At 51.9% G+C, this 25,095-nt stretch overlaps 1 protein-coding gene across 2 annotated transcripts; it reads left to right on the forward strand.

Moving 5' to 3' along the window:
* Positions 1 to 6,522: 6,522 nt before the first annotated feature.
* On the forward strand, positions 6,523 to 24,146 carry Slco4a1 (solute carrier organic anion transporter family member 4A1). Of its 2 annotated transcripts, none has more exons than XM_052184526.1 (12): positions 6,523 to 6,604; positions 13,900 to 14,773; positions 15,684 to 15,774; positions 17,129 to 17,250; positions 17,676 to 17,787; positions 20,443 to 20,597; positions 21,384 to 21,579; positions 21,742 to 21,910; positions 22,000 to 22,172; positions 22,442 to 22,506; positions 22,854 to 23,002; positions 23,413 to 24,146. In XM_052184526.1, exons 1-12 carry the CDS (start codon positions 6,530 to 6,532, stop codon positions 23,551 to 23,553), a joined length of 2,322 nt encoding a protein of 773 aa, XP_052040486.1. In that variant the 5' UTR covers positions 6,523 to 6,529; the 3' UTR covers positions 23,554 to 24,146. The 2 variants fall into 2 exon arrangements, with proteins under 2 accessions (XP_052040486.1, XP_052040487.1); XM_052184527.1 differs by having other exon boundaries at positions 21,745 to 21,910.
* Positions 24,147 to 25,095: the final 949 nt, after the last annotated feature.

Consider the following 25,095-nt stretch of genomic DNA (forward strand, 5'->3'; position numbering starts at 1 on the left):
CTCAGATTAAGTTGGCACATGCTGGTCCTGGCTTCCTGCAGGGTCCCTGGATCTTGGGCACAGCACACACTTGTGAAGAAGGAATCTCATATGCCAGCAGGATTACCAGTCACCCATCTCAAGCTGGGTTTGCATGGCTGATCGAGTCTGTACACAGCCAGGGGGTGCTGTGGGTAGTCAGAGATCTCTGCATACAGCTAGGGAGCTGTGCATACTGCCAGGAAGCCCTTCACAAAGCCTGGGAACCTCTGAAGGTCAGTATAGACCTCTGTTTCTCTCTTATACAAGGCAGGGGTCTTCAGCAGCGAAGGGGCTGGGAGAATACTGGGAATGTCACCATCTTCTGGTACCTCTGGGGCTTACCCTGAGAAGGGAAAATGCAGTGGCAAGAGCCCTGAAGACAAGACAAAGACCTGCCTGTTGACTTTGCTCAGATCCCAACAAGGTAACCCATGAAGAAGTGACTAAGTAGCTGCAAGTCATTGCGATAATTTGCGTATTATTTATAGTTGATGTTTTTAATATAAAAGCATCCCAATGCACTGGAACCTTGCCTGTCACAAGGCTGGCGCAGGTAGGTGGGCTGGGGAAGAGAGTCACTTTGCCAGCCCAGGAAGGCCTGACAAGACCTGTCAACAGCATGCACATTTGGAAGCTAAGATAATCACTCACTAAATTCGAGGTCCCAGCCACATGGGTTCTCGCCCACCTCTAGATAGGCAGGGCAAGAGCTGGGCAGGCTCAGACAGTTCTGAATGCCTCCAGCTGGCAAGAACATTTGCTCCTCTGAAAGCTATGCAGAAGACCACACAAGTGGATCAGCACTGAGATGCCACTGGAGCAGGGCTTCTAAGGTTCAAGGACTGGAGCAATTCTGCATGGCATGGAGTGCCACTGTGGCATGACCTCCCCATTACTTTGAAGTTTAGGGTACTCCATGTGGCCACCGTGAGTCCTGTCTTTCTAGTATCTGCATTCAGCACTGAGCTTCTTTGCCAATTGTGGGTGGTGGCGAGATAGGGTCTCACACTGTGACCCAGGCTAGCCTTGAACTCATGGCAATCCTCCTGCCTCACTCTTCCCAGGGCTAAGATCACAGACATGAACACAACGCTCAAATTCTTCTTGTGTGTGTATCAAACTTGGGTCTTGCCCTAGGCCTTACATCAAAGCAAAGTACATGCCTAGGTGAGTACTAGAACACAGTACCATATGCCTAGGTGGGTACTAGAACACAGTACCATATGCCTAGGTAGGTACGAAGCACAGGACCATGTGCCTAGGTAGGTACTAAGCACAGAAACATATGCCTAGGTAGGTAGGTACTGGAGCACAGGACCATATGGCTTGGTGGGTACTGGAGCACAGGACCATTTGCCTAGGTGGGTACTAGAGCACAGTACCACATGCCTAGGTGGGTACTGGCTTCTGGCTACATGGTGGGAGAAGCTGACTCTAAGCTTGGACATGTTCTCCTGGCCAAAGCTTCCATTGCCATCTCAGCAGCCTGGCATCTGTTTCATGAAATACTATCTGAGTAGATCATCTGCACATCGACCCCAGAGCAAGACTCAACCGTGTCACCAGCCTTTGGGAGGAAGGGCAGCTCTGGTGTGCCAGCTCTGAGCCCTTTGCAGCTGCTTCGTGCAGTGCAGAGCCTCTGGAACAAAGATGGAATTGAAGCTTGTCTCCTGGTCACCTCTCTCCAGGAGACACACAACAGGGGCAGTGGGGTGTCTGTTGCCAGGAGTGGGCGGCTCACGACTGCCTGTCACTGCCAGCCAGACTAGTCAATGGCATTTGTACTGAAGTCGTAAGACTCCCAGCAGAGTGTCTCAGTTCACATTGAAGGCTCAGCAGAGTAGCCAGGAAAGAAAATGGGAAGATGACAGTTCACACAGACAGCTCGCTGTGTGTCTTGGCATGAGGCCCTGTGAGAAGAACCAAACCTGAGGCTTGTGAATATCAATGCAGTGTCTGAGGCCAGGGCTGGCAAGGCAGAGCTCTCTGCTCACACCACTCCAGGATGGAATTAGAACTTTGAGGACAGACAATACTTTTACCATCTATGGAATTTTGCCACCAAGGACCTTCATGTCACCCGAAGCTGTCCCTCACACCATAGTCTTAATTGCCTGGTGTCACCATCCCAGATGTCTGGACAACTCTGGGCTGGGTTTTTCCTAAGACTACTCCAACCCCGAGAGTCTCTTCTCTGGCATGGCCACCTCAGGACTGTACCATCCTAGTATCATCTTACTGAGCACAGATCCTTATCAAATACAGCAAGGTGTGATCCCACACACCTGGCTCTAAACATCCCCAAGGCTAGGTTTCACCTTTGACCATGGTCCCCTTCAACCTTCCAAAAGATCTATTTTCTCGTTCAAAATTTTGAGTGGAGCCCTGTAGTTGGATCTGGTGCCACAGTATAATCTCAATGTCTGGGAGGCCAAAAGATTGTGAATTCAAGTTTACCCTCAGTTTTAAAGCAGTTTTGTGGGGTGCCTGTCTCAGAAAGCAAAACAAACCTAACAAAAAGTCAGAAAACAACCAAAACCAAAAAAAAAAAAAAAAAAAAAAAAAAAAAAAGGTCAAGTATTAACTCTACTCACTTATTTATTTTGCTTTTTTGAGACTAGGCTTCAGACTGCCTTTGAACTCCTCAAACACCTCAGAAACCTCCTGCCTCAGACTCCCAAGTGTTGGGATGGTAGGTATGCACTACCTCAAATAGTTTAGAAGCCTTAACTTCAAACATTTAGCAGAGACTCCAGGGCATGTCACAGCCCACAGCTTGGCTGCCAGTTGTCATCATTCCTAGGCATGGGTCAACTGTCACTAGGTTGTCTTGGCCCTTTTATAAACCAGAAAAGGAAGAACTGGAGTATTTTTATGTATGCAGCTAGGATGATGAGCCAGGCGCCTCAGAAAACACTGCGGGGTGGGGTGGGGGATCATTCATGCCTGTCAAAGTTCCAGAGGCAGACCTAGTTCTGACCTAGGCCTTTGAGGTTGTCCACCATTCTGCCTGTGCCCTGGAGAGGCATTCCCTCAGCAGCCTGATCCCTCCTCGCCCTGTCCTTTCTCTTTCTAATCTGGAGATCAATTGCCTGCCACTGGCAACATCCACAAGGCCAGGAGAAAAGGACATGCACAGCATGAGTTTACATTTCAGGGTCCCTCCCAACGCTGTGACAGGGGACAGTGATTGCTCATAAAAGCTCAAATGTCTGTTCGGAACCTTCTGGAGCACCCCCCCCCCCCCCCCAGCACACAGTGATGCCCCTCCTCTGGGACCACGGGTGCCCAGCAGGACGTGGGTTACTTGGATTATTTTCCTCTTGGTTATTTCCTCTCCAAAAAACCCGCTGGGATAGAACTTATTGAGAGCAGAATGTTCCAGGGCTCATAATCAGCCAGTCCTTGTTCCAAGCTGCTGTGGTACCCTGGGGTTGACCTCGTTGGGGCTCCGCCCTGGACCTCCCAATTCCTTCCTGGCAAGATGAAGGGGGAAGAAGCCATTTGAAAGGAGACTGCACTGGACCCCACGTGCCACATCTCTGTCCCTTTTGTGAAAGGTTAGAGAGGCACAGACAGCTCCCAGAGCTGCCAGGTGCCTTTCAGACAGTCAAGGCCCAACACGGCTGACTGAGAGGTGAAGTCTCAATGAATGCTAACTGCCTTCAGCGTCGTTATAAAGATAAGTGGCAAAAACGCCCATCCTCATCATGCATCTGACACCACATTCAAGACCCCATACAAGGACAGGAAAGGGGAAATTTCAGCTCATTTATGGAATTCCCCATATCACCCACCACCTCAACTTATGAGTAATCTTCCCTCCATTACATTTACACTGCTCTAGGCTTCAGGCTGATGCACGTACTCAAGAAACATGAATTCTCTCTGCAATAAACTTTCTCCCAATTCCTTATTTAGTTTGGTGTCCAAATTCTTTCACTGCTGGTGACAAGAACCTGGATGTACATTGGATAGAGGTCTCAATCCAACCAATCTCTGGGACTTCCTAGTCTTTAGTCACAGGAAATATATCAAGAGTCATGAGGAGCCAGGCATAGCCTAAGGGGGTCTTTAGATACACAGGTATCATGAAGCCCCCAGAGGGCCTGGGTATGTGACTTGGCCTCTGAGCGCAGGACAGGGTCTGTGTCTTTCATTAATACCTGGATGTTTACTCTAGAATCATCTTTAGATAGTGTCTGACGAAGAAGGCTAATTCCTGTTTGCGCTTGAGGCTGTCTTAAAGTTCAGGCCCCTCAGCAAGCAGCACTATTTGCCTAGAACTTAATATCACTGTGTTACCTTTTATCTATTTTTGTGGTGACCTCTCTATAGTAATCAACACTGGTTACTTTCTTTAAAACAAACTTGCCCTTTTCATAAAGCACACCAGATGTTTAAAGGAAAAATATTGTACCAATATTGGTTTCAGGGATGTGCCCAAAATTAAGTGTTGGAAGGAAGCATGGTGTCCAAGTCAGCTCCTGACATTTGGAGTACTTCCAGGAGTCCCCTTTAGAGGTAGGCAGCTTCCACTCACACATTCTGAAATGGAGGACTCACAATCTCTCAAATTTGTGTTCAGTCTGCTCTCTCTGGCTTCAGATCTGAGCCAGGTCCATGTACCTGAGGGAGATGTTTTGAGGGAGGGGGGTCTAGTAAGGCTGTGTATACCCCATGGTGCCTGGCTACCTATTCTTCCCAGATGTCTTCTCTGACCAGAGGCAGGCTCAGATATGGAGGCCAACACCTGGGATAACTGAAATGAAACTCAGCTTTCTGGAGCAGAGACTCACATGTTGACAAGTAGACCCTGGACCCTGAAGTCATCACCAGAGGTTCCCAGGACAAACCATGAGTAGGTACCGACCACACCCACTCCAGGAAAACATGCTCATAAATAACAAGTTAGGCTCACAGCTCTAAGCTCAGCAGTCAGTCTCTTCTCTACACATAAAGGAAGAGGTCTGCCTTAGCTCCTGAGGCTACATGGATGCTGGGGCTGTCACCAGGCACCCTTGTGACTAGTTATGTCCTCATGAGCTGACAGCAGGATCCACATACTAACTTTACTTTTGAAAAGAGTCTTGCCGTGTAGCCCAAGCTGGTCACAAACTCTGATTTCTCCTGTCTTCACTTCCCCTGTCCAGATTATAAACTCTTGATGCCTTGGGAAGGAAGGGAAAGTTATTTTGTTTCTTTTGTTTTGTTTTGTTTTGTTTTGTTTTGTTTTGTTTTGTTGGATTTGATTTTTTTCGAGACAGGGTTTCTCTGTATAGCCCTGGCTGTCCTGGAACTCACTCTGTAGACCAGGCTGGCCTCACACTCAGAAATCCGCCTGCCTCTGCCTCCTAAGTGCTGGGATTAAAGGCGCGTGTGTCACCACTGCCCGGCTTTGTTTTTATTTTTTAAATCCAGACAGGATTTTATTAGGTAGCCCAGTCTGCCCTCCTACCCCACTAGAGATCATTCTGCATCAGCCCTAGGTATAGAATTATCGGTGGACATTGCCACACCTGGGTCACATGTCTTTTCAATTAAATGTAATTCACCCAAGAGGGAGACATCTGTGGAGAGTTTCTGCCATTGGCTATTGATACAATGTCAATGGTATTATGTTAATAGCCAGTGGCTGTCGACTGTTACTTGTCCAAACTCAGACCAGCTACTGTTTTCTATTTCCTTCAGTGATGTGTTGGGATTAAAAAAAAAAAAAGTTGTTTGCTTGATTTTCTGACACTGGGTTTCTTTTGTAGCCCAGGCTGGCCTAGAACTATGAAACCAGGAGGCTTCTTCTGCCCAAACCTCCTGAATATCTACAGGCTTACAAGAACAAGCAGTCACACTCCTATGGCTAATTATCTTAGTTTTACAGATGTGAAAACTGGCCCAGAGGGGTTCAGAAATATGTTCAAGGTCGCACAACAGAGAACGTCTCAGTCTGAAGGTGACTGGTATATCCTCTCTCCATCTCAGGTCAAGAGGCTCCCGGGCTGGAATCCTAAGGGGGCTCCCCTGGTGAGGGTGTAGTTTGGTCCAGGTGTAGTTTGGTTGCACTGACCCCACAGAAGTAGCCTGCACTGGTTGACCTAGGAGGAGAGTGGAGAGCTCCCTTTGCAGGGCTGCAGCCATACCCTACGTCTGAGGGGATTGTCACTCGCGCCCTCCAACGCCTCGGTTCCACACTTGAGCGCGAAACCCGGGGCAGGTGGCACCTACGACGAATGCAGTGAGACCTGAGCCGTATTTTCCTAGCCTGGCGTCGCTTTTCCTAGCCTGCAACCTCCAGAGTGCCTCCCAGCAGAAAGAAATCACCGCGTGCAAAGCTTTAGCTAGGTCCCGCCCTCTGTGATGTCCCTGCCCCGCCCAAGTTTCGCCCCGCCGCTCGGACCCGCCCCGTCGCGCTCCTGCTACTGTCACCTCCCGCCCAGGCCCTCCCGAACTTCGCTGCCATTGGTGGCGGTGGTGAGGCCACTACCCCCACCCTGCGGGAGCGGCTTAGGCGATGAATGAAGCGCGAGCCGGCTGCGCGCGAAGGCCAGAGTGCAGGGCGCAGCGCGGCGGCCGGGTTCGCGGGAAGGTGAGTGCTCTGGAATCTGGACTGCTTTGGGGACTTGGACCCGGATGGGGACAGGATCTGGTGCCGAACGGGATGCCTCCTAGGTATGCCAGACTCCGACCTGCTGACGTCAAGAGCGCGGCAGGTGTTTGCGGAGGCTGGACTAAAGCGCGGCAGCGCCGGGGTGCGTTGTCTGGCGACACAACCCGGGGACCAACGGATCCGGATGCAGAATTCACCCCTTCTCACTGCCAGCTGCACATGAGGGAAGCTGCGAGTTTGCATGGGGATTGGGGGAGGCAGAGCCGCTGCGCCATGCGCCAAAGCAAGAGGGAAGACGGGAGAAGACTGGGGCGCAGGAGAGCGTGAAGGGGGAACGCTAGAGCTGTCGGCCCAGGTTAAAGGTCTGAGCGTATGCGCTGGTGCGAGCCTCTGCAGGTCTGGTCAGAAACAGACCCAGTGGCTGTGGTGGCTGTTGCTAAGACCGAGGGAAACGTGGAGCACGGAAGTTGCTCACGAGTGGCGGGCTTTGTCCCTACGAGGAGCGCGGATGACTGCGTCCCTGAGGCCCGGTACCTTCACGCAGCTCTCGGACGCCCCCGGACGCAGGTGTACGCCAATGAGAATTCGGGCCGCCTTGCTGCCTGATTGGCACGCTTGGCTCCAAACCCGGGAACCCGAGGCAGGGTATCTCCTTCTTGGGAAACATTAGCGTCTGTAGGAAAAAAATGAGAGACACACAGTAGCTTGAGGCCCCAAGCGTAATAGCTTGAGCTTAGCGTGATGAGGATTGCTGGCCTCCCCCAGACATGGCCTTGGGGTGTTCCTATCCCGAGGTTGATGGAACCTTCCCTACTTCAGGGCAGTGGGGTTTTTCTAGTTTAGTAAACCGAGGTAGCTGTCTAGTCAGCTGTTGTTAAGGCGGCTTGGGGCAGGTGGACGGCAGGGGAGAGAACACCTGGTGTTTAGCCGAATTATTTATAAATCTTAGCTGTGGTAATGGGGACAGCAGGCGCTTTTGCTGAGCCTGCCATTTGCCGGCTGGTGAGAGCTTTGGACAAGACCGTCCCAGGCAGCGTTTTAAAGTCCCCTGGCACAGAAGAGCAGCCTGGGGCACCAGAATGTTTGGCTTGCCTAGAAATGACACAGGGGAGGCCAGAGGTTTGTATGTTTGCCAGTCATTCTCTCCTCAAGAAGAGAGGAAAGCCAGGTCAGAGAATCAGCAGTTACCAGGACAGGACTCTGCCAGTGGCCAAAGGTACCTGTTGGCTATGATGAGGTGCAAGACTTGATTTGCCTGCCCACTAGGAAAGACCAACAGGTACTACCTGGAAAAATTCTTCCTGGATGATCTAATTGTAGCTCACAGGGTGTGGTCCCCAAAGCAGGTGCTGGACAAGTCCCAACCAGAACCTTCCCCAATACTGCTGAGGGGCCTGGCAGGCAAGAAGGGGGCTTGTGACTGGGCTAAGAGAGGGGCGGGGCAGGCAGGATAAAAACCTTGTAAATGGGCCCAGCAGGAAAGCGATGGAGTAACCGGTTTGCAGCAGTTTGGACTCCATCTATGCCTTGCTTCCAGACACCCAGATTTTCTCCGTTCTCTGACATTTGGGGCCTGTTGTCGTGAGTCCTCTCTCTGTTACAGAAGTCTTCTGACTTAGCCTACTTCCCAGGTGTGTGCTGTTGTGTTATATGAATTCATACCAGGGTGATCTCCTAAGGTGGAACAGGTTGAGTTCCCAGCCAGAGGGTCTGCTGCAGGGTGAAGCATTTGAGACACAGAAAGGTCAATGCTGACTCCGGTGCTCTTGGACACCCTGGCTTCCTCTTGAGATATATTCAGTGCCCCATGAAGCACAGAGACTGGGTACTTCCTTCCTGATCCCCATGGTCACTGAGAGGGATCATGGGCTAATCCTTGGAACCTCACCACAGGCCTAGTTCTGGGATTCTGGTGAAAGTCTGACCTTAGTGTGGTCTTGATGAACAAGAGGGATAGAGAGGCGCAACTCTAGTTCCCAGCCACTGGGAGTAAGTGGACAGGCCCTCAGGGATTGTGTCCCATGTGTCCAGTGGCCAGAGTTCTGCCTGACCAGTAGAGCCTGAAGCCTTGCTGGTGGGAGTGGAAAAAATGGGCCAGCATGCTGTGCCTGGGTTGTATCCTGTTGTGGGTCACTGCAGAAGCAGCAGCTGGTCTGGGATCCTCCTCCAAACCTACTGCTCTCAAGTGGAGGGTCTCTGGTTTTCCCCAGCCCCCCTTTCCCTGTGGACAGCTATCATGACCTCCTTCTTCTTAGCATTACAAAGAATTAGAATCAGCTGGGTGTGGTGGAGCGTGCCTTTAATCCCAGCATTCAGAAGGCAGAGGCAGTCAGAGCTCCGTGAGTTCAAGGCCAGCCTAGCCTATATGGTGAGTTCCAGACAGCCAGAGCTACATGGCAAGACCCCACATCTTGAGAATACAAAAACAAACAAACAGAAAAGAATTAGAACTCTGGACCATTTCTGTAGATGAGGGTGGTGCTTTCTTAGACCACTGGCCTTTTAAGAAGCCGCTCATTTGTGGCTCAGAAACTAGGGGCCATGGGTAGGTAGGGTGAGGCTTGCAGCCATTGTCTGGGCTTCCCTTGGCCGTTTCTTCTCCCTCACCCAAGTGCTATCAAGCTCCCCTTTCACGTGTCCAGGCTGTGCCTCTGCCTTGTAATGTTTAAAGCTGCAGGTTTTGGGGCACGCCTCAGACATTGCTCCTCAGAGCCAAGCCACAGAGAACACTCAGGACTATCTGAGCATGGCCTCTGCACTCCACCCATACCTACTTGGGACCCTCCAATTCTGTACTTGGGGTCCCGCTGGCCAGGGTACTCTGCAGGTACTTTCGCACCCTGGGAGGCCACCTGGAGGCAGCAGCCTGGCTATGCCAGGCAGGTCTCTTATGTAGCTAGAGCTGCCTCCTTCTGAACCTAAGAGGACCCTGAAAATCATGAAGGTTGTCTGTCATCAAACTCCTTCACTGTCCCGAAGGACGTAGAAGAGCTGTTGCAAGAAGAACCATCACACCAACCAATGAGCATGGACAAAGCAAGTTTGTCCCCAACTACCAGATGAGCTGAGGTACATCAAATGAGGTATGGAGACCTTCTTGAAGTTCAGGAGTACCATGTCTCAGAGGCTGAGGTTACCCAGTACTGCAGGTCTGTTTCCCATGTGATTTAGTGGCAGCTGGGCCTGTCATGTAGAGGGCTGAGTCCCATACCTCATGACACACTGAGGAGGGAAACTAAAGATCAGGGAGACCTGTGACTTGCCTCCTGCCTGGCTTGTAGGCAGCCTCTGCCTGGCCGCCTTCTTCTCAAGTACACCTTGACCAGCAAGGCTTCCATCCCCTCCAAAGCATGGTGTGTGGCAGAGCCTTCTGCACGTCTGGATCCCCAGATCCCCAGATACAGACAGGTGGGAGCAAACCTGCCTGGTAAGACAGCAGACCTGTGTGGGATACATCCTTCTGGTGCCAGCCCTGGTGTCCCTTACTCAAGTTCCCTGTCAATCAGTGCATGCAGCTTCTGAGTAAAGCCGCCAGGTTTCCTATCCTTTCAGACCCAAGGCTCCCGAGTGTGTGAACTGGGTTGTTTAGTGACTGGCTGATACACTGTGTCCTTGTGTGAGAGCCTCATCCTGAAGAAGTGAACACACTCCCCCTGTCTGTAAGAGGGGAATGAATGCCTGCGAGAAATTAGGAGTCAGAGAAGAGTTCCACCATCTTGGGGTCGCTGCTGACTAGCTAGTATGTCATCCAGGGTGTCAGGAAAGAAGTGAGCATAGTTTGTTGGTGGCCCCCGAGCTGTTGGGTGCAAAGAACAGACAAATTTCTTTTGCCTCCTTTTTTTTCTGGCTGGAGCTGAGGGGTGTTGGGGTTGGGAGTGGGGAGAAGAGAGATGGGAAGAGAAATGGATCTGTGGTTTGCTAGGTGCCAAGGTCTGAGGAGGTTCTAGGATTTGGGCCTCAGAGTGTTTCCAAACAAGGACAGAATTCTGCTAGACATCCCAGCTTTAGGACTTTACGATGTCCTGGAAACATCCTGCAGAGATCCAGGTAGCAGGGATGCAGGGCAGAGGACTCCTCCAAAATTCTTTCTTTCAAATTGAGCTGAGGCCTTAGGGGCTGCTCCAGCTGGGAGTCCAGTAAGTGGATGGATAAGGAAATAAGAAAGCAGGGAGGAGCGTGCAGCCATGTAGAGGCCCCAGACCTTTTCTCACAGATTAGGCGGTGGCAAGCTGCCTCTGGCCACCGACCTTTCTGGGAGACTCTGAGCAGGCAGCCACAGCTGGATTCTTCCAGAACTAAAAGGCATCATCAGCTAAATGCTGCAATTGCAGCCCTGAAGGCCGTGTGGGGCACTTACTTGTAAGGGAATCTTGGTCACTTGTGGCCTCCTAAAATAGCTCGCACGCATTACCCAAGACCGTGCACACGCCTGCCCTTCCCACAGTGCTCAGGTGTGGCATTGTCAGTCACCAGAGGCCCCAGGGCTTCATTGTCCTGGGCTAATCAGCTTGGCCTAATCCCACAGGCCAGGCTGCTGGGCTGCTGGGCTGTCGGCTGCTGGGCTGAGTGGAGCCAGCCTGCTGGGCTGAGACACAGGACAGGGAGGTTGGCTCCCTGGAGTTTAGGCTATGTGAAGGAGCCATAACCCTGTTCCTCCCCACCTGCTCGGGCTGAGAAAATTCCTTCAAGTCTGGTGCCAGCTTCTCCTGGTCTCTAATATTTTTTTCCCTGCTACACATGTGCTAGAAGTGAAAGATGCAGGAGCTGGGGCTGGCACACAGGCAGGCTCCACTCCAGTAAGTAGTCCCTCACAGGGAACAGCCATTTAGTGGGGACAGTAGGGGTTTGTCACATGGTTGGAATCCCAGTGGGAAAAAGGTCTCTGTGCCCAGATACTTCCAGGAATGCAGGGCCCAGGTGAGTAGAGTGAGTACTTGCCTTCCTATAAATTGGATCAGTGGGCGTATGTGTCCAGGAGGCCCAGGTGACCCCCATTTGGTCACACACAAGAATGTTGAAGTCCTGTGAAAGGCTCTCCCCTTGTCAGCAGTGCATAAGCAAGTCCCAGCTCTGTGTGCTTTACCCCCTGGAGCCTGTATTTACACCCTTGTGCCTGTAGATTCCATGGTGTTTTATCCAGAAACTCCTCACTGACATGCCCATGGTGACATGTGACAAATGCTTGGGCACCTGTAGCCTAATACTAGGGTCTACTCCTGCCATCCCTGAACCAACCTACCAGAACCGAAGAAGAAAATTGAAAGCTAGTGATCTGGCCATACCTTAGCAGCACTGTCCTGCTGAAACCAGAATGGCAGCTGTGAGTGTGGGCACAGAGACCCAAAAGTTAATGTCTGTGCCATGAGGTTGTATTATCTGTGGTGATAGTGAGGTGTATGTTTGTATTGGACCATGAAGTCCAACTTAAAAAACAAAATCAACAACAACAAAAAAACCGTGTGTTCCAGGGCATGGAACTCAGGTGCTACTGCTTGTAAGGCAAAGACTTTACCCTCTGAGCTCTGGCCATGTCCTCAAACATTTTTTATTTATGTGTCTAAGTGGAGTATATGCCTTCTATGTGTGGGTGCCTTCAGAGGACAGAAAAGGGCATTTGATTTGCTGGAGCTGAAGTTACATTTAGTTGTAAGACACCTATGGGTGCTGGGAATAGAACTCGGGTCCTCTAGGAGTTACTGCCTTAACTGCTGAGTCATCGCTACAGTCTTACCTCCCCATCTTCTTTGAGTCAGAATCTCCAGGTTAGGTTGGTCTTGAACTTGTAATCCTATCTCAGTCTCCCCATGTGCTGGTATTACTGGTGTGTTACACAGGCCTAATCAGCTTTGCCACCCTACCGTGGAAAGGCTGCAAACACCAGAAAGTCGGGTGGCTAATATTTACAGTAGGATTTCCAATTGCTCATTTCAGTGTAGGGTATAGATAAGCCTAAGTTTAGATTATGCTTCAAATATTTGTCAGTGTTCTTAGCTCCGGCAAAGACAGGGTGACGTTACCAAGGGACGCCCACACCTAGAATTTCTTAGGTGGTGGCTTTCATTTTTCAGGGAAGAAATCCTTCTGTTTCCTTCAGTGTGATGCTGATCACAGGACTGCCGTCTGCGTTGCATTATATGCTATGTATACCTGATCTGCCTGTGTGGTCTTGTGTGGTCCCTTGCAGTTGTCTGGGGATGGGGTGGAGAGAGAGCAGTGGGAGGGAGGCAAGCCCATATTTCAAGGCAAATGCAAACAGCACTCTGGTGACCTTGAGTCTTTTCCTTCTGACTCTACCAGTGCTCAAAGAATCTGCTGTCTGCTTCAACCCCAATTTCCAAGGCTGGCGTATGGTACGGCCATTCTCACCCCTCTATCTGGCCCTACTCTGTTCCTCTTTGTCTCTCTTCTGTCCTGTTCCACTGCAGTTTGAGAAAGTGGACTAAATGTGCTTGCTTCGGGACCAGGGAAATGACTCAGGCAGGGAAGAACCAGCTATTGAAGCTTGAGGACCTGAGCTGGATCCCCACTAGAGGACACTCATGGGGACACGTGCCTGCAATCTCAGAGTAAGGGAAACAGGCAAGCAAAGATCTCTCGGACTTGCTTAGACACACAACTGAGCTCCAGGTCTAGTTAGAGACCCTGTGATTAAAAAATAAATAAAATAAGGCAGAGGTGGCTTAGCTGATGAAGGCACTTGACGACATTTCTGATGATCTGAGTTCAACTCTAGGGCCTACATAGTTGACGAAGAGAGTGGATTAGGTGGTGGGTCACAGGGTTCTTCAGAAGATGTTTGATGGCTGTTGATGGATTCTGAAACCAGTCATGTAATTCGGGTCTGAATTTCTGCTGGCTGGCCATCCAGTGCTTCTGCTCATGCAGCAGAAGACAGCTCAGGCAGGCAAGGCAAAGCCATGGACATGAAGTGTAGGTCTGGCTGGGCTGGGGTGTGCTGATGGTGCCTATGAGCCCCTCCATGTCTTAGCTCTGTTCACTGCTTGGCGGCTTCATCCAGTACTGTCTTCAGTGTCTTCAGGTGTGGCCACACCTCCAAAGTCTGCTGGAATTCAATCCCTGGAACCAGGCTGCATTGTGACCCAGAAGCTGCAGGGCTGCAGCTGGAAGCAAGACATGAGGGGTTGGCCAACAGCCACACTGGCTCGGGGAAGGCTGATCCCAGTGATGGACTAAGTGGGAACTAATGTTCATGCAGGGATTTCAGCATATTGGGGAACAGGTAAAGGTTTGCTAATGAGAAACTCTGTTCACAGATAGACCCAGTGACAAGACAGTCTCAAAGCCACCTCTACTGCACCTGCTGTGCTGCCAAAGCCTTCCCCAAGAGGCTGGAGATGCCCCAGCACACGATGGGGGACACGCATTTCCTCTCCCTCCCGAAACACCTCTTTACCTCAGCCACGGACAGCGGGTGTGACACTCCGCCCAGCAGCAGAGCATCCCCAGCCTCCCTGCGCTCTGCCCACAGCACTCTGGGCTCCTCCAGTCAACCCCTGTTTGAGCCCCAGGTTGAGAAGAGGAGCAACCAGACGGCCCAAGAGGTGCAGTACGTGTCATCAGGGCCACAGAACACACTGTGCGGCTGGCAAGCCTTCACGCCCAAGTGCCTGCAGGTCTTCAACACCCCCAAGGGCTTCCTCTTCTTCCTGTGTGCAGCCTCCTTCCTTCAGGGCATGACGGTGAACGGCTTCATCAATACTGTCATCACCTCCATCGAACGTCGCTTTGATCTGCACAGCTACCAGAGTGGGCTCATCGCCAGCTCCTATGACATCGCTGCCTGCCTGTGTCTTACCTTCGTCAGCTACTTTGGGGGCAATGGGCACAAACCACGATGGCTAGGCTGGGGTGTGCTGGTCCTGGGAATCGGCTCTCTGGTATTCGCACTGCCCCATTTCACCGCTGGCCGCTATGAGGTAGAGATGGATGAGGGCTTGGGGACTGGGATGTGTCTGACTAATCAGAGTCACATGGAGTGTAAAGACAGTGTCTCAGGCCTGTCCAACTACCGACTGGTCTTCATGCTGGGCCAGCTCCTGCACGGTGTGGGCGCCACACCACTCTATACACTGGGTGTCACGTACCTGGATGAGAACGTCAAGTCAAGCTACTCGCCCATCTATATCGGTGAGTAGATTTGCCAAAGAGTCAGGGCAGGTAGGCAGAAGGGACCGGCTGGTGACATGGAATGAAGGTGTGATGCATTTTGGGGGCCTGGCTAGGTGATCTTCTATCCCTCCCTAGGTCATACAATCCAAGTGTCCCTAAGTTACCACTTACAATCATCAGGGCTTTTACCAAAAGACAGGAGAGTGGATGTCAACTTTCCTAAGTTCAGACCAGAGATCTCAGCACAACCCTATACTAGGTGGGGCATGCTCACGTAGCTCAGGGGCTCTAAGTCCTTGGGCAGGGCTAAGGCAGGGTTACTTAGTAACCAGCCTCTCTGTAGTTTGGAAAGAGTCCTGTGCAAAGGTGAGTGGGGGGAATAGAGGCCGGCTCCTGTGTGCCCTGTGTGTACCCGCCTGGCATTGCTAGCTGGGAAGTAAATAGTGAGAAGTCAGGAATGCTGGCTTTGAGGCAAAGCCACAGAACAACTCACAGCTTCTATATTATTGTGGCCTTCAAGACAACTGCATGCAATTGCAGGTTCTACCATGCGGGTGCAAGGTCTACCCAGGCGGCCTCAGACTCCATGTCCTCTCAGCTCAGGCTCCTGCCTCTGGACAGGGAGTAGGGAGCTCAGCAGTGAGTACAGGCCACACTCTGTCCCTCCTCCATGGATACTGCCCTCACCATGCAAAAGGGTCAGAGCATCTCTGCTCTTCGTGCAAGTGCAAATGATGCCCAAAGTGCACTTTGAGGAACATTTCAAACGTTGATGTGCCTGGATGTCGGTCCCAGTCACAGGCTACACAGACGCACACTGACCTTAAGTGGTCTACCATGGGGCTACAGGCACAAGCACATGGTGGCGAGGCATCTCTCAGGAGGGCCCACCGAGTTGTGACGACTGCACACTCTGTTTGCTTTCTAGCCATCTTCTACACAGCAGCCATCCTTGGACCTGCAGCAGGCTACCTGATTGGAGGGGCCATGCTAAATGTTTACACAGAAGTGAGCCAACGGTGAGTAACTGGACATTCCCAGCTGCCTTCCTCAGAACCCGGGATGCTGTGGGCCCCAAAGAATAGTTCTGATATACAGCATGAAGATGGAGCAGGGAAAATCTGGGCCAGTCTTGGATACAGGACTGGGGGTGTGCAGAGAGACTTGGGGGTGAGTGGCTTTGAGGGCAGAACCAGAGTGAGGTGGGAGATGGGGAAGGGGGTGTGGATTCAAGGTCACATGATTCTGGAGCTCCTGGCCATGTGTCTTCAAAGCTCTTCTCTTGAAGTGATAGACAATGCGTCGATATCTTTAGTGTATGATACTAAGTTTTTTAAATGTAATTGGGAGAGCAGGGAGTGGGAGGGATGGGAGGAGACAGCCAGGGTGGCCTTTTCTGGATACTGCCCAGCAAGGGTGTGCAGGTGACCTTGCCCTACTGTGTCCTACTGTGGAAGGGCAGCTCTCGTTGAGTTTTCCTGGTGGCTGTGCTGGGTTTGGGGCACCACTCCACCTTGGGACTCTCTCTGCAGATGGCGCCGGCGAGGTTTCTAGCGCTCTGCCCTCTCACTTGCTGCCTCTAGCCCTGGGTTGATACTATGGGGTCAAGGGTGCGTGTTGTATGCAGAGCCTGAGGTAGGTCAAGGCTCCTGTCTTTGCATCTGGATGTGTTGTGGTCCTTGGGCTCTGGGTTCTGAGTTAATGTGCACATGGGGGTGGGAGCATGATCTAGGCCCTGGGCAGCTTCCTACTGTTCCAGAACAAAGGGTGTTCAAGCTCTGCTCTCCTGGCCTTGGTGCCTGAAGTCCTTCCTCCATTTTTCTCCCTGACCCTTGTCCCGCCATCCGCCCCATCCCTTACTCCCTCCTCACCCTCTTATTCCCATTGGCCAGTCACTACCTTCCCATGACTTCTCCTGTTCTATCTGAGAGCCCCCTCTCTCCTGTGCAGATGGCAGTCGGATGCCTAATGGTCCCCGTATGAGTAACTCAGTGAACTCCAGCTGAGCCTTCTGTCCCCTGAGCTCTGTGGCCCTGAGGATGACAGCTGGTGTAGGGAGGAATACCAGCTGTTACATGAAGCTCCTGCCCCCAATGGGCCTTGCCCCCGAGGTCTCAGCCTGAGGCCTGGTTGCAGTTTCCCGGTGTCTGGCAGTCAGGGTCTGAGTGAGGAGCTGCTCTCTCAGGGAATGGTCACATTAGAGAAGGTTTCTCCAGTCTAGAGAAGAAATGAATGTAGGGCTGTGGTCCTAAGAGGCTCTGTTGCCCTCTGTGAAGAGGTCTTAGAGGAATGAGCAGGCTACCCCATACAGGTCCTGGAAAAGACATGGGGGGCGCTGATCGGTAATCCAAGGACCATTGCTTCTTCCAACAGGACGGAGCTGACCACTGACAGCCCGCTGTGGGTTGGTGCCTGGTGGATCGGCTTCCTGGGAGCCGGGATTGCTTCATTCCTCATTGCCATCCCCATCCTTGGCTATCCCCGGCAGCTACCAGGTGGGTTCCGGGACCTGGCACAGAGGTCCTATCCAGGAGGCAGGAGAATGGACATTTCCTGTCCTGTCCCTTCTCCCTGTCCTTTTAACTAATGAGGGATGAAGGCTTTGATCTCAGTCTTCACACTACGTGGAGAGCAAAACTGACCAAGCAGCCTGCTAGCCCCTCTGTGTCTCTACCTGAAACCACCCCTCCACCTCCATACCTCCTGGGCCCACATGGCCCCTGCTCTTGCAAGTCTGCAATTCTGTCACATGATAACTTCACCTTTTCTGGCCACACCCTCAGGCCTTAGACTGTAATACTGCATGAGCACCTGCATATGTTGTCCCCAGGTCCTGGGAAGTGGAGGAGTTGGGGTGGAGGCAGCCTCCATGGTAACATCCTCTGGAAGCCATGGCTGTCTACTGATTCTGTCCCTCCAGGCTCCCAGCGCTACGTCGTTATGAGAGCGGCTGAAACGCAGCAGCTGAAAGACCACAGTCGCAGAGCAGTGAGCAATCCGGCTTTTGGCAAGACTGTCAGAGACCTGCCCCTGTAAGGAGTGTGTGTGTTGTGTTGTGTGTTGTATTGTGTGTGTGTTGTGTGTGTATTGTGGGTTGTGTGTGTTGTGTTGTATGTGTATTGTTTTGTGTGGGTGTTGTGTGTTATGTGTATGTGTTGTGTTATATGTGTTTGTGTGTGTTGTGTGTATGTGTAGCATTTGTGTGTGTGTTGTGTGTGATGTGTGTGTTGTGTGTTATGTGTGTGTTTTCTTGCATGTCTGTTGTGTTATATATGTGTGTTGTGTTTGTGTGGGTATTGTGTGTTGTGTTATATATGTATATTGTGTTATGTGTATGTTGTGTTGTATGTAGGCTGTGTTGTATGTGTTGTTTTGTGTGTGTGCTGTGTGTATATTGTGTTGTGTTATTGTGTGTTTTGTGTTGTGTGTGTTATGTGTTGTATTATTTGTGTGGGTGTTATGTTAAATGTGTGTTTTATTATGTATAGTGTGTGTATTGCGGTGTGTGTTGGGTTGGATTACTGTGTATATGGTGTGTGTGTGTGTGCATCATGAGTCCCACATGGGGCCAGTGCGCCCTCTCATACCATCCACAGCTCTTTAACCCTCTTGTTGACCCACCAAGCACTCTGAGACACGGGCAGCAGAAGGTCCTGGGTGAAGGCACCTCTCTGGTTGAGGCCAGAACCACTGTGTGAAGGCGCATAGAGCAGATGTCTTCCCAGTGTATGCCTCCCTGTGTACCTGCAGGCCCTGGGTTCCTCCTCAGAGAGCTCCTCAGGAAGTATAGACCACCATTGTCTTTTCTTGGTATCTTGCTATCAGAAGCTCCAAGGGGTGCCATTCTGGACCCCCACAAGATAGAAAGCCGTAGGAACAGAGGACTCTTCCAGCTCTGGCCTCGCCCACTGACCATCGTCCTCCCTGGGGCAGTCCTTTTCCGTGCTGAATGTCTTCACTCCATCACCTCCTTTCCATCTGTCTGTCCTAGCTCTACTATCCTTACAGATCAAGGAACAGTCTCTGAACTGGTGGGGTCTTGGGGGACACTGTAGATCCTAGGAGTACCTGGTATCTACCTACTGTCTCTCTCTTACACAACTGAAATTTCCAAAGACCTAAGTGAGGCAGCCTTAAGATGTGTTGCAACCCCGTCTTGTCCTGATCTTACAAATGGTGGCATCTAACTGACCACTTGGGAAGGCTCTTCTGGTGGGGCTGAGTTCCACAGTCTGTCTTTAACACAGAGAAGGAAGGATAGCCCCCAGGGAACCCAGAATAAAGCTAGGCTGGTGAAGGTGGAAATGCAAGTTCTCACAGGCTTCTGTATTTCCTTACTGCTTGGCTCACCCAGGAGAGCTGGGAGCTGCCTACCTAAGAGGACTGAGCCTCAGGCATGACTGAATTGGCTAAGGGCCAACAAGTCATGGTCCAGGAGCTCATCTTAAAGCAGGTCTCTTCTCATCCCAACAACAGAGCTGTCTGCTGTTAAGCCATCTGGGGCAGCATACCATTGCACGAGTCTTGCACAGCTGGGGAATCCGGGCCTCTTGCTGTGCATTATACAGTGAGAGGTTCATGCCCAGGGTTAGTGACTGAAGCTATGCGCTGGCATTGAACAAGCCCAAAAATGCATTCCTTCCTTAAGATCGTGAAGGTCATGAGAGTTCTCAGTGCAAACTCAAGAATCTCAGCCAACCAACCTTCAGTGGGGTTAAGTAACATGTGGAACATGTTCCACACGGCAGAGCTACCCTTGTCCTCAACCACCACAGCCTGAAGCTAAGCAAGTCTAGGCAATACCTTGGGAATAGTCCAACCTGTACATGGTTATCCCATGCCAGACACATCCACAGAGCCAGCAAGGGAGGAGCTGTGATTGGCTAGCACCCTGAGCCTGTAGCTGTCCCTGTTGGGGTCAGGGTTCCTCCACACCCACTTTCCCTTGTCAGAACACAGAGCGGAGCAATTGACTGGAAAGACTTTTCAACCCTCAGGTCAAGAAGTAAAATTTAAAAGAATTCAGTGTACCCTACCTCAGAAGGGATCCTGTGAGCCTCTCACTAGGGCCGGTCTGACAGCTCAGCGACCCCAGTTCATTGTCAGGAAGCAGTAGGTTCTTGCCAGTACGCACGCTCTCCCATCTTTTGAATAGCCCCATCCCATTAGAGACCTCAGCCCCTTGGTGAGTCCTACCTCCTAGAGACCCCATTCTTCTGATGGCCTAGCTCCTGAGTGACCCTCATCCCTTAGTAGCACCCTTCCTAGCCCTGTCCAGCCCTGAACTCGGTGGTCACCATGGTCTAGCCCTTGCTCAGACACTCTGCTAGTTTGTCCCAGTGCCTACCAGACTCGATTACTAACTTCATCCATTCAAGGCCTGTCTGTGTCCACACACTGAAACTGGAAATCGGCCACATCAGTGACATAGTCTCTGGAATTAGTTTGAGTAGTCTTGTAGACAGGAGTACCGAAGGCTTACAGTGAGGCCATTAGTTCGCTACCTCCAAGCCCAGCTTCTCACCCCCTCCTGGTGTCTCTGGGATAGATGCGGGTATCACTTCACTGCCCTCTCAAAACCAGGGGCTTTGTGTGTGGATAGCCTCAGGAAAGGGAGGTTCCTTGCGTGCAGAGTCCGGCCCATTCTGACCCTCCCCCTTTTCTGGTCTCTCTTCCCTCTCACCCAGCTCCATCTGGCTCCTCCTGAGAAACCCCACGTTCATCCTGCTCTGCCTGGCGGGGGCCACTGAAGCCACGCTCATTGCTGGCATGTCCACATTCGGTCCCAAGTTCTTCGAGGCCCAGTTCAGCTTGAGCGCCTCCGAGGCTGCCACCCTGTTTGGTAAGGAGACCCTGAGCCTCGGAGCGCTCTGCAGGGAGAGCTCGAGCTCCAGCGGGTACTACCCTCAGCTTTCAAACTCCAAGAGGGGAGGGAAGGCCAACTCCTGCATGCAAGCCACTTTATCTGACACTCTTGCAAGGCCAGGCGGTCCCCATGGGCTATGCAGTTGGTGCCCCAGAGTCTTAGGGATCTAAGTTTGAGTCCCTGTACCTGCCTGACAGAACTCTGTGGCAGACTGACTGGCCTTGCAGAGACCATCTAGAGGCCTTACTCTACAGCTCATGGCCTCCCTAAACTGAGAGCAGGGCACAGCCTTGCTGATCACACCTTTCGCTGGAGATGCCCCATGCCCTGGATAGTGCTGAGCTCAGCCTAGGGCACTGACCAGTGTGGATAGAAGCCGTCAAATGCAGCCCACCTTGCAGGTCTCATTGTCTGGGTAGTGAGAGGGTGTCATTGGTGACTCCAGCCTCCCCAGACACATCCTTACCTAGCCCAGATGTCCACACCTGATGGCTCTCTCCCTTTCTTTGCACTATCCTGTGCTGACACCCTCACCCCTTGTACACCCACCACATGCCCTTTTCATTGGGCTCTGGGCTTCCAGGTGCACTGCACGGCTGGGGAGGGAACCCACTCCCCACCCCCACCCCCACCCCACTCCCACAACTATCTCTGAGCACCCCCAGGCAGGGACTGTTCTCTCCATTCCTCAGTGTCCACACTAATGCTGCAAAAATGACAGGATTGGGGTTTTCTTTGGCCCTCACTGAATTCCTTCCTCAGGATACCTGGTGGTGCCCGCAGGCGGTGGTGGCACACTCCTAGGTGGCTTCCTGGTGAACAAGTTCAAGCTCCGTGGCTCTGGGATCATCAGGTTCTGTCTGTTCTGCACCTTGACCAGCCTACTGGCCTTCTTTGTCTTCCTCATTCACTGCCCGAACGTGCACATGGCAGGTGTGACAACTGGCTACGTTGAGAGGTGAGCCTGTTAGAGGCCCCACACGGGAGAGAGGAGGCCCTGCGTTCCTGAGGAGGGCTGGCACTACTGGGGAGGGGGTGCACTTCACGGTAACATACTGGCAGGGATGCATACCAGGAAGCCTGAACACCTGTTAACACAACATCCAATGCTCCATTTCAGTAGCCTCCTGCCTAAAGGACAGCTGGACCTGAAGGCGGCTTGCAACGCCATCTACTGTTGCCAGCCAAAGCACTACAGCCCTCTGTGTGGCTCGGATGGCATCATGTACTACTCTCCCTGCTACGCAGGCTGCCCTACCGGTGCTGTGACAAGCCTGGGTAGCCAGAAGGTGAGTGTGGCCACGCCCACTTCCCCCGCTCTGGCTGGGACCGGAAGCTTCTGCCTTTGTGTGATCAGCATTGTTGTTGGGCTCCCCAGGTATACCGAGGCTGTAGCTGTATCCTTGAGAAGGCTTCCTCTGGCTGGGGCAATGCTACCGCAGGGAAGTGCGCTTCCACCTGTCAGAGCAAGCCCCTCCTTCTGGTTCTCGTGTTCGTTGTAATTATCTTTACATTCCTCAGCAGCATTCCCGCGCTAACTGCTACTCTACGGTAAGAAGCTCTCACGGCATTTTCTCTTGCAGTACCAGCAGGTGGCGCTCTACAGATGCTGCTGGTCCCTCCGGTAGCTGCAGGTCCAGGAAACGGGCCTCGTTCTAGTGGCATCGGAGTAGACTGACTCTGGTCCCCCAACGAGGTGCTTGGCACCTAGGGAGGTGGTGATGTGGCCTTGAACTGGTCCAGGACTCTTGCTGGTGTATGGGGTGTGAGGTGCACAGCCAAGCTTCCATTGGGCTCTGACATCGCAATTTTTATTGCAGGTGTGTCTGTGATCGGCAAAGGTCCTTTGCCCTGGGTATCCAGTGGATCGTCGTAAGAACACTAGGTACTGCGTGGGGGTGAGGAAGCCGTGTACAGTTGTGAAGTGTCTTCATTCATAAGGAACCAAGCACGAGGCCATGGGCCACACTGGAAAGGGCCCTTTCCCTAACTGCCCACTAGAGGGACACATTGCCCCTCTACATACTCACTAAGTTTCCTTGCTTCACTATAAAAGGCCCTCCAGAGAAACCACGGCACTCTTATCCAGTGCCAGTTCTGCAGAAAAGGGGGTTAAGTCTCCCTTCTGCCCCTGAGAACACAAATGAACAAAGTAGCCTTGCAAGGGTCTTCCCCTGTAACCTACCCTTTCTTCACCCATTAGGGTATTAAGTGAACTCTCTCCTTTGGCAGGCAGTATTCCGGGGCCCATTGCCTTTGGCTGGGTGATTGACAAGGCCTGCCTGCTGTGGCAAGACCAGTGTGGTCATCAGGGCTCCTGCTTCGTGTACGAGAATGAAGCCATGAGCCGGTACATGCTAATCGCAGGGCTCTCTTTCAAGGTGAGATGGCCTCTGACGTCTGCTTCCACCTCTGCCCCATCTTCCCACCATGCTACCTTGTCTTATATAAAGGCACAGTCATGGAGTTAGGCCCACCTTGAACCCAGGAGACTTCATCTTGAGCCCCTACAGAGACTATTGTCCACAGTTTCTAAGGACAAGGGTGGTACATGTCTTTTAGGGGATCCTGTCTAGCCCATGCCAGGTCTTTCCATCTGGCCTTGTCCCCTACTTTTAAACCAAGGGTGGTTCTCATTCTTTAATTGAAGTACTGGTGTCTCACTTGGGGCTAGTCATGCAGAAAGGGCGTGTCTTTGTTCCAGAAAGAGTAGGGCAGAGTATTACACCACAGCCTATGGCTGGGCAGTTCCCAGGCTGAAGAGGGCCAACGTCCCCTTCTGTCTCCCCAGGTGTTGGGCTTCCTCTTTTTTGTTGCCGCCTATTTTCTCTACAAGTCCCCTCCAGTATCCTCAGATGGCCTGGAAGCCTCCCTACCCAGCCAGTCCTCAACTTCCGACAGTCCCACAGAACAGCTCCAGAGCAACGTCTGACACTGCTGGCCCCTCAGCATTTCCTGAGGGGAACTTTCCTGGAAACCCTGACCCACCCTCACAGGGTGGGTAACACTGAGGACCTTGCAAAACCTCACACTGTGTTCTGGGGGTCTCACACCACCCTATGCTGTGACTGAGCAGCCTCAGAGACTTTAAGGAGGAGGTCACGTGTGTCATATAGGCATTCCCCAAGCCCTGGAGTCTCTAAGGGATCACTACATTTCATAGACCATCACCTGGTCCTGACTTCCTGTGTCTACTGGGAAGCCCTATGCAGGGTAACAGTGCCCTGGGCATGGTCCTGTGGAGCCAGATATTTGGTATTTTGCTTGAATCTGCTTACTGCCTGTTCTGGAAGCCTGGTGGCCTCTGTGTGGGGCGTGAGCGACTTGAATCATTATGTCCGGATGGATATTTTGCACTGATCGGTGTGTATAGAATCGGTTTTGTACTTGATCATGTGACTTGTGTCCAAGCAAACTGCATTGCAGATGTGATCCCATCTGAGGTGCCACGCAGCTTGCGTGGACAATGTGTTTCTATGTTTTTGGTTAGAATGTGTACATAATATATTTTAATATTTAAACCAATGATCCTCGTGTGGTGTTTTATGTCTAAGAGTCTATGATTTGGCAGCTCTGTCTCATTTGGTATAGGTTTCCATAGCAATAGGGTGTCCCGGGCATTGACTGGGGGAGGGCATCCCCACTGACCAGAAGCAAGGCAATAATGGTGCAGGCTCCTACCCTCTGGCCCCAAGTAGACAGGCTTTAACCAGAGCTCTGGCCCTCCCCCCACTTTCTGAATGACTCAGACCCCACCTGCAAACCTCGGGGTTGCGGGCAGGGTAGCCAGACACTGCTGACGGTAAGGTATGAGCTGTGTATGTGACCATATGTATACTGTGCAGGTGCAAGCGTACGCAGCATGAGGGTGTAAGTATAGAATTGAGAGACTTGCACATACACACAGGCACACAGAGATGGCCTCCTCTGCTGGCAACCCTACTCCAGAGGAATGAAGGATGCAGGGCCTCTCTCTGTCCCACCTCATAGCTAAGCCCCTCACCTCTGCTGAGAAAATGCCAATATGCTATGTTTAGGGTCTCACAAGTCTATGTGTTGAGGGAGGAGCTAGATAGGAGGTGCACGTGTAAATTCATGCATATGGAGGTCAGAGGACAACCTCCTTGGTCATTCTTCAAGTCCCACCCACCTTGCTTTAGGAGACAAGGTCTCTCACTGGCCAAAAACTAACCACGTAGACTAGGCTGGCTGCCCAAGGATCTACCTTGCCCCTTTCCCTAGCACAAGGACTGCGAGTGTGTGCTGTCATGTCTGGCTTTTCACACCAGTGCTGGGTATCCACCTCATGTCCACATATCTTCACTGCAAGCACCTCCTCTACTGAGTTGTCCCTCTAGCCTGTGAGCATCATTTTGAAAGGCTGGCCACTCCACTGTGACCAGGGCCATCCTGCCTCTTATCACAAGTAGACATGGAGGTCATAGCACCTAAGGGCCCGAGCTCAGGCTGTCTC

The sequence above is a fragment of the Apodemus sylvaticus genome, chromosome 5 (genome assembly GCF_947179515.1).
Source record: "Apodemus sylvaticus chromosome 5, mApoSyl1.1, whole genome shotgun sequence".
NCBI classification, from domain to species: Eukaryota; Metazoa; Chordata; class Mammalia; order Rodentia; family Muridae; genus Apodemus; species Apodemus sylvaticus.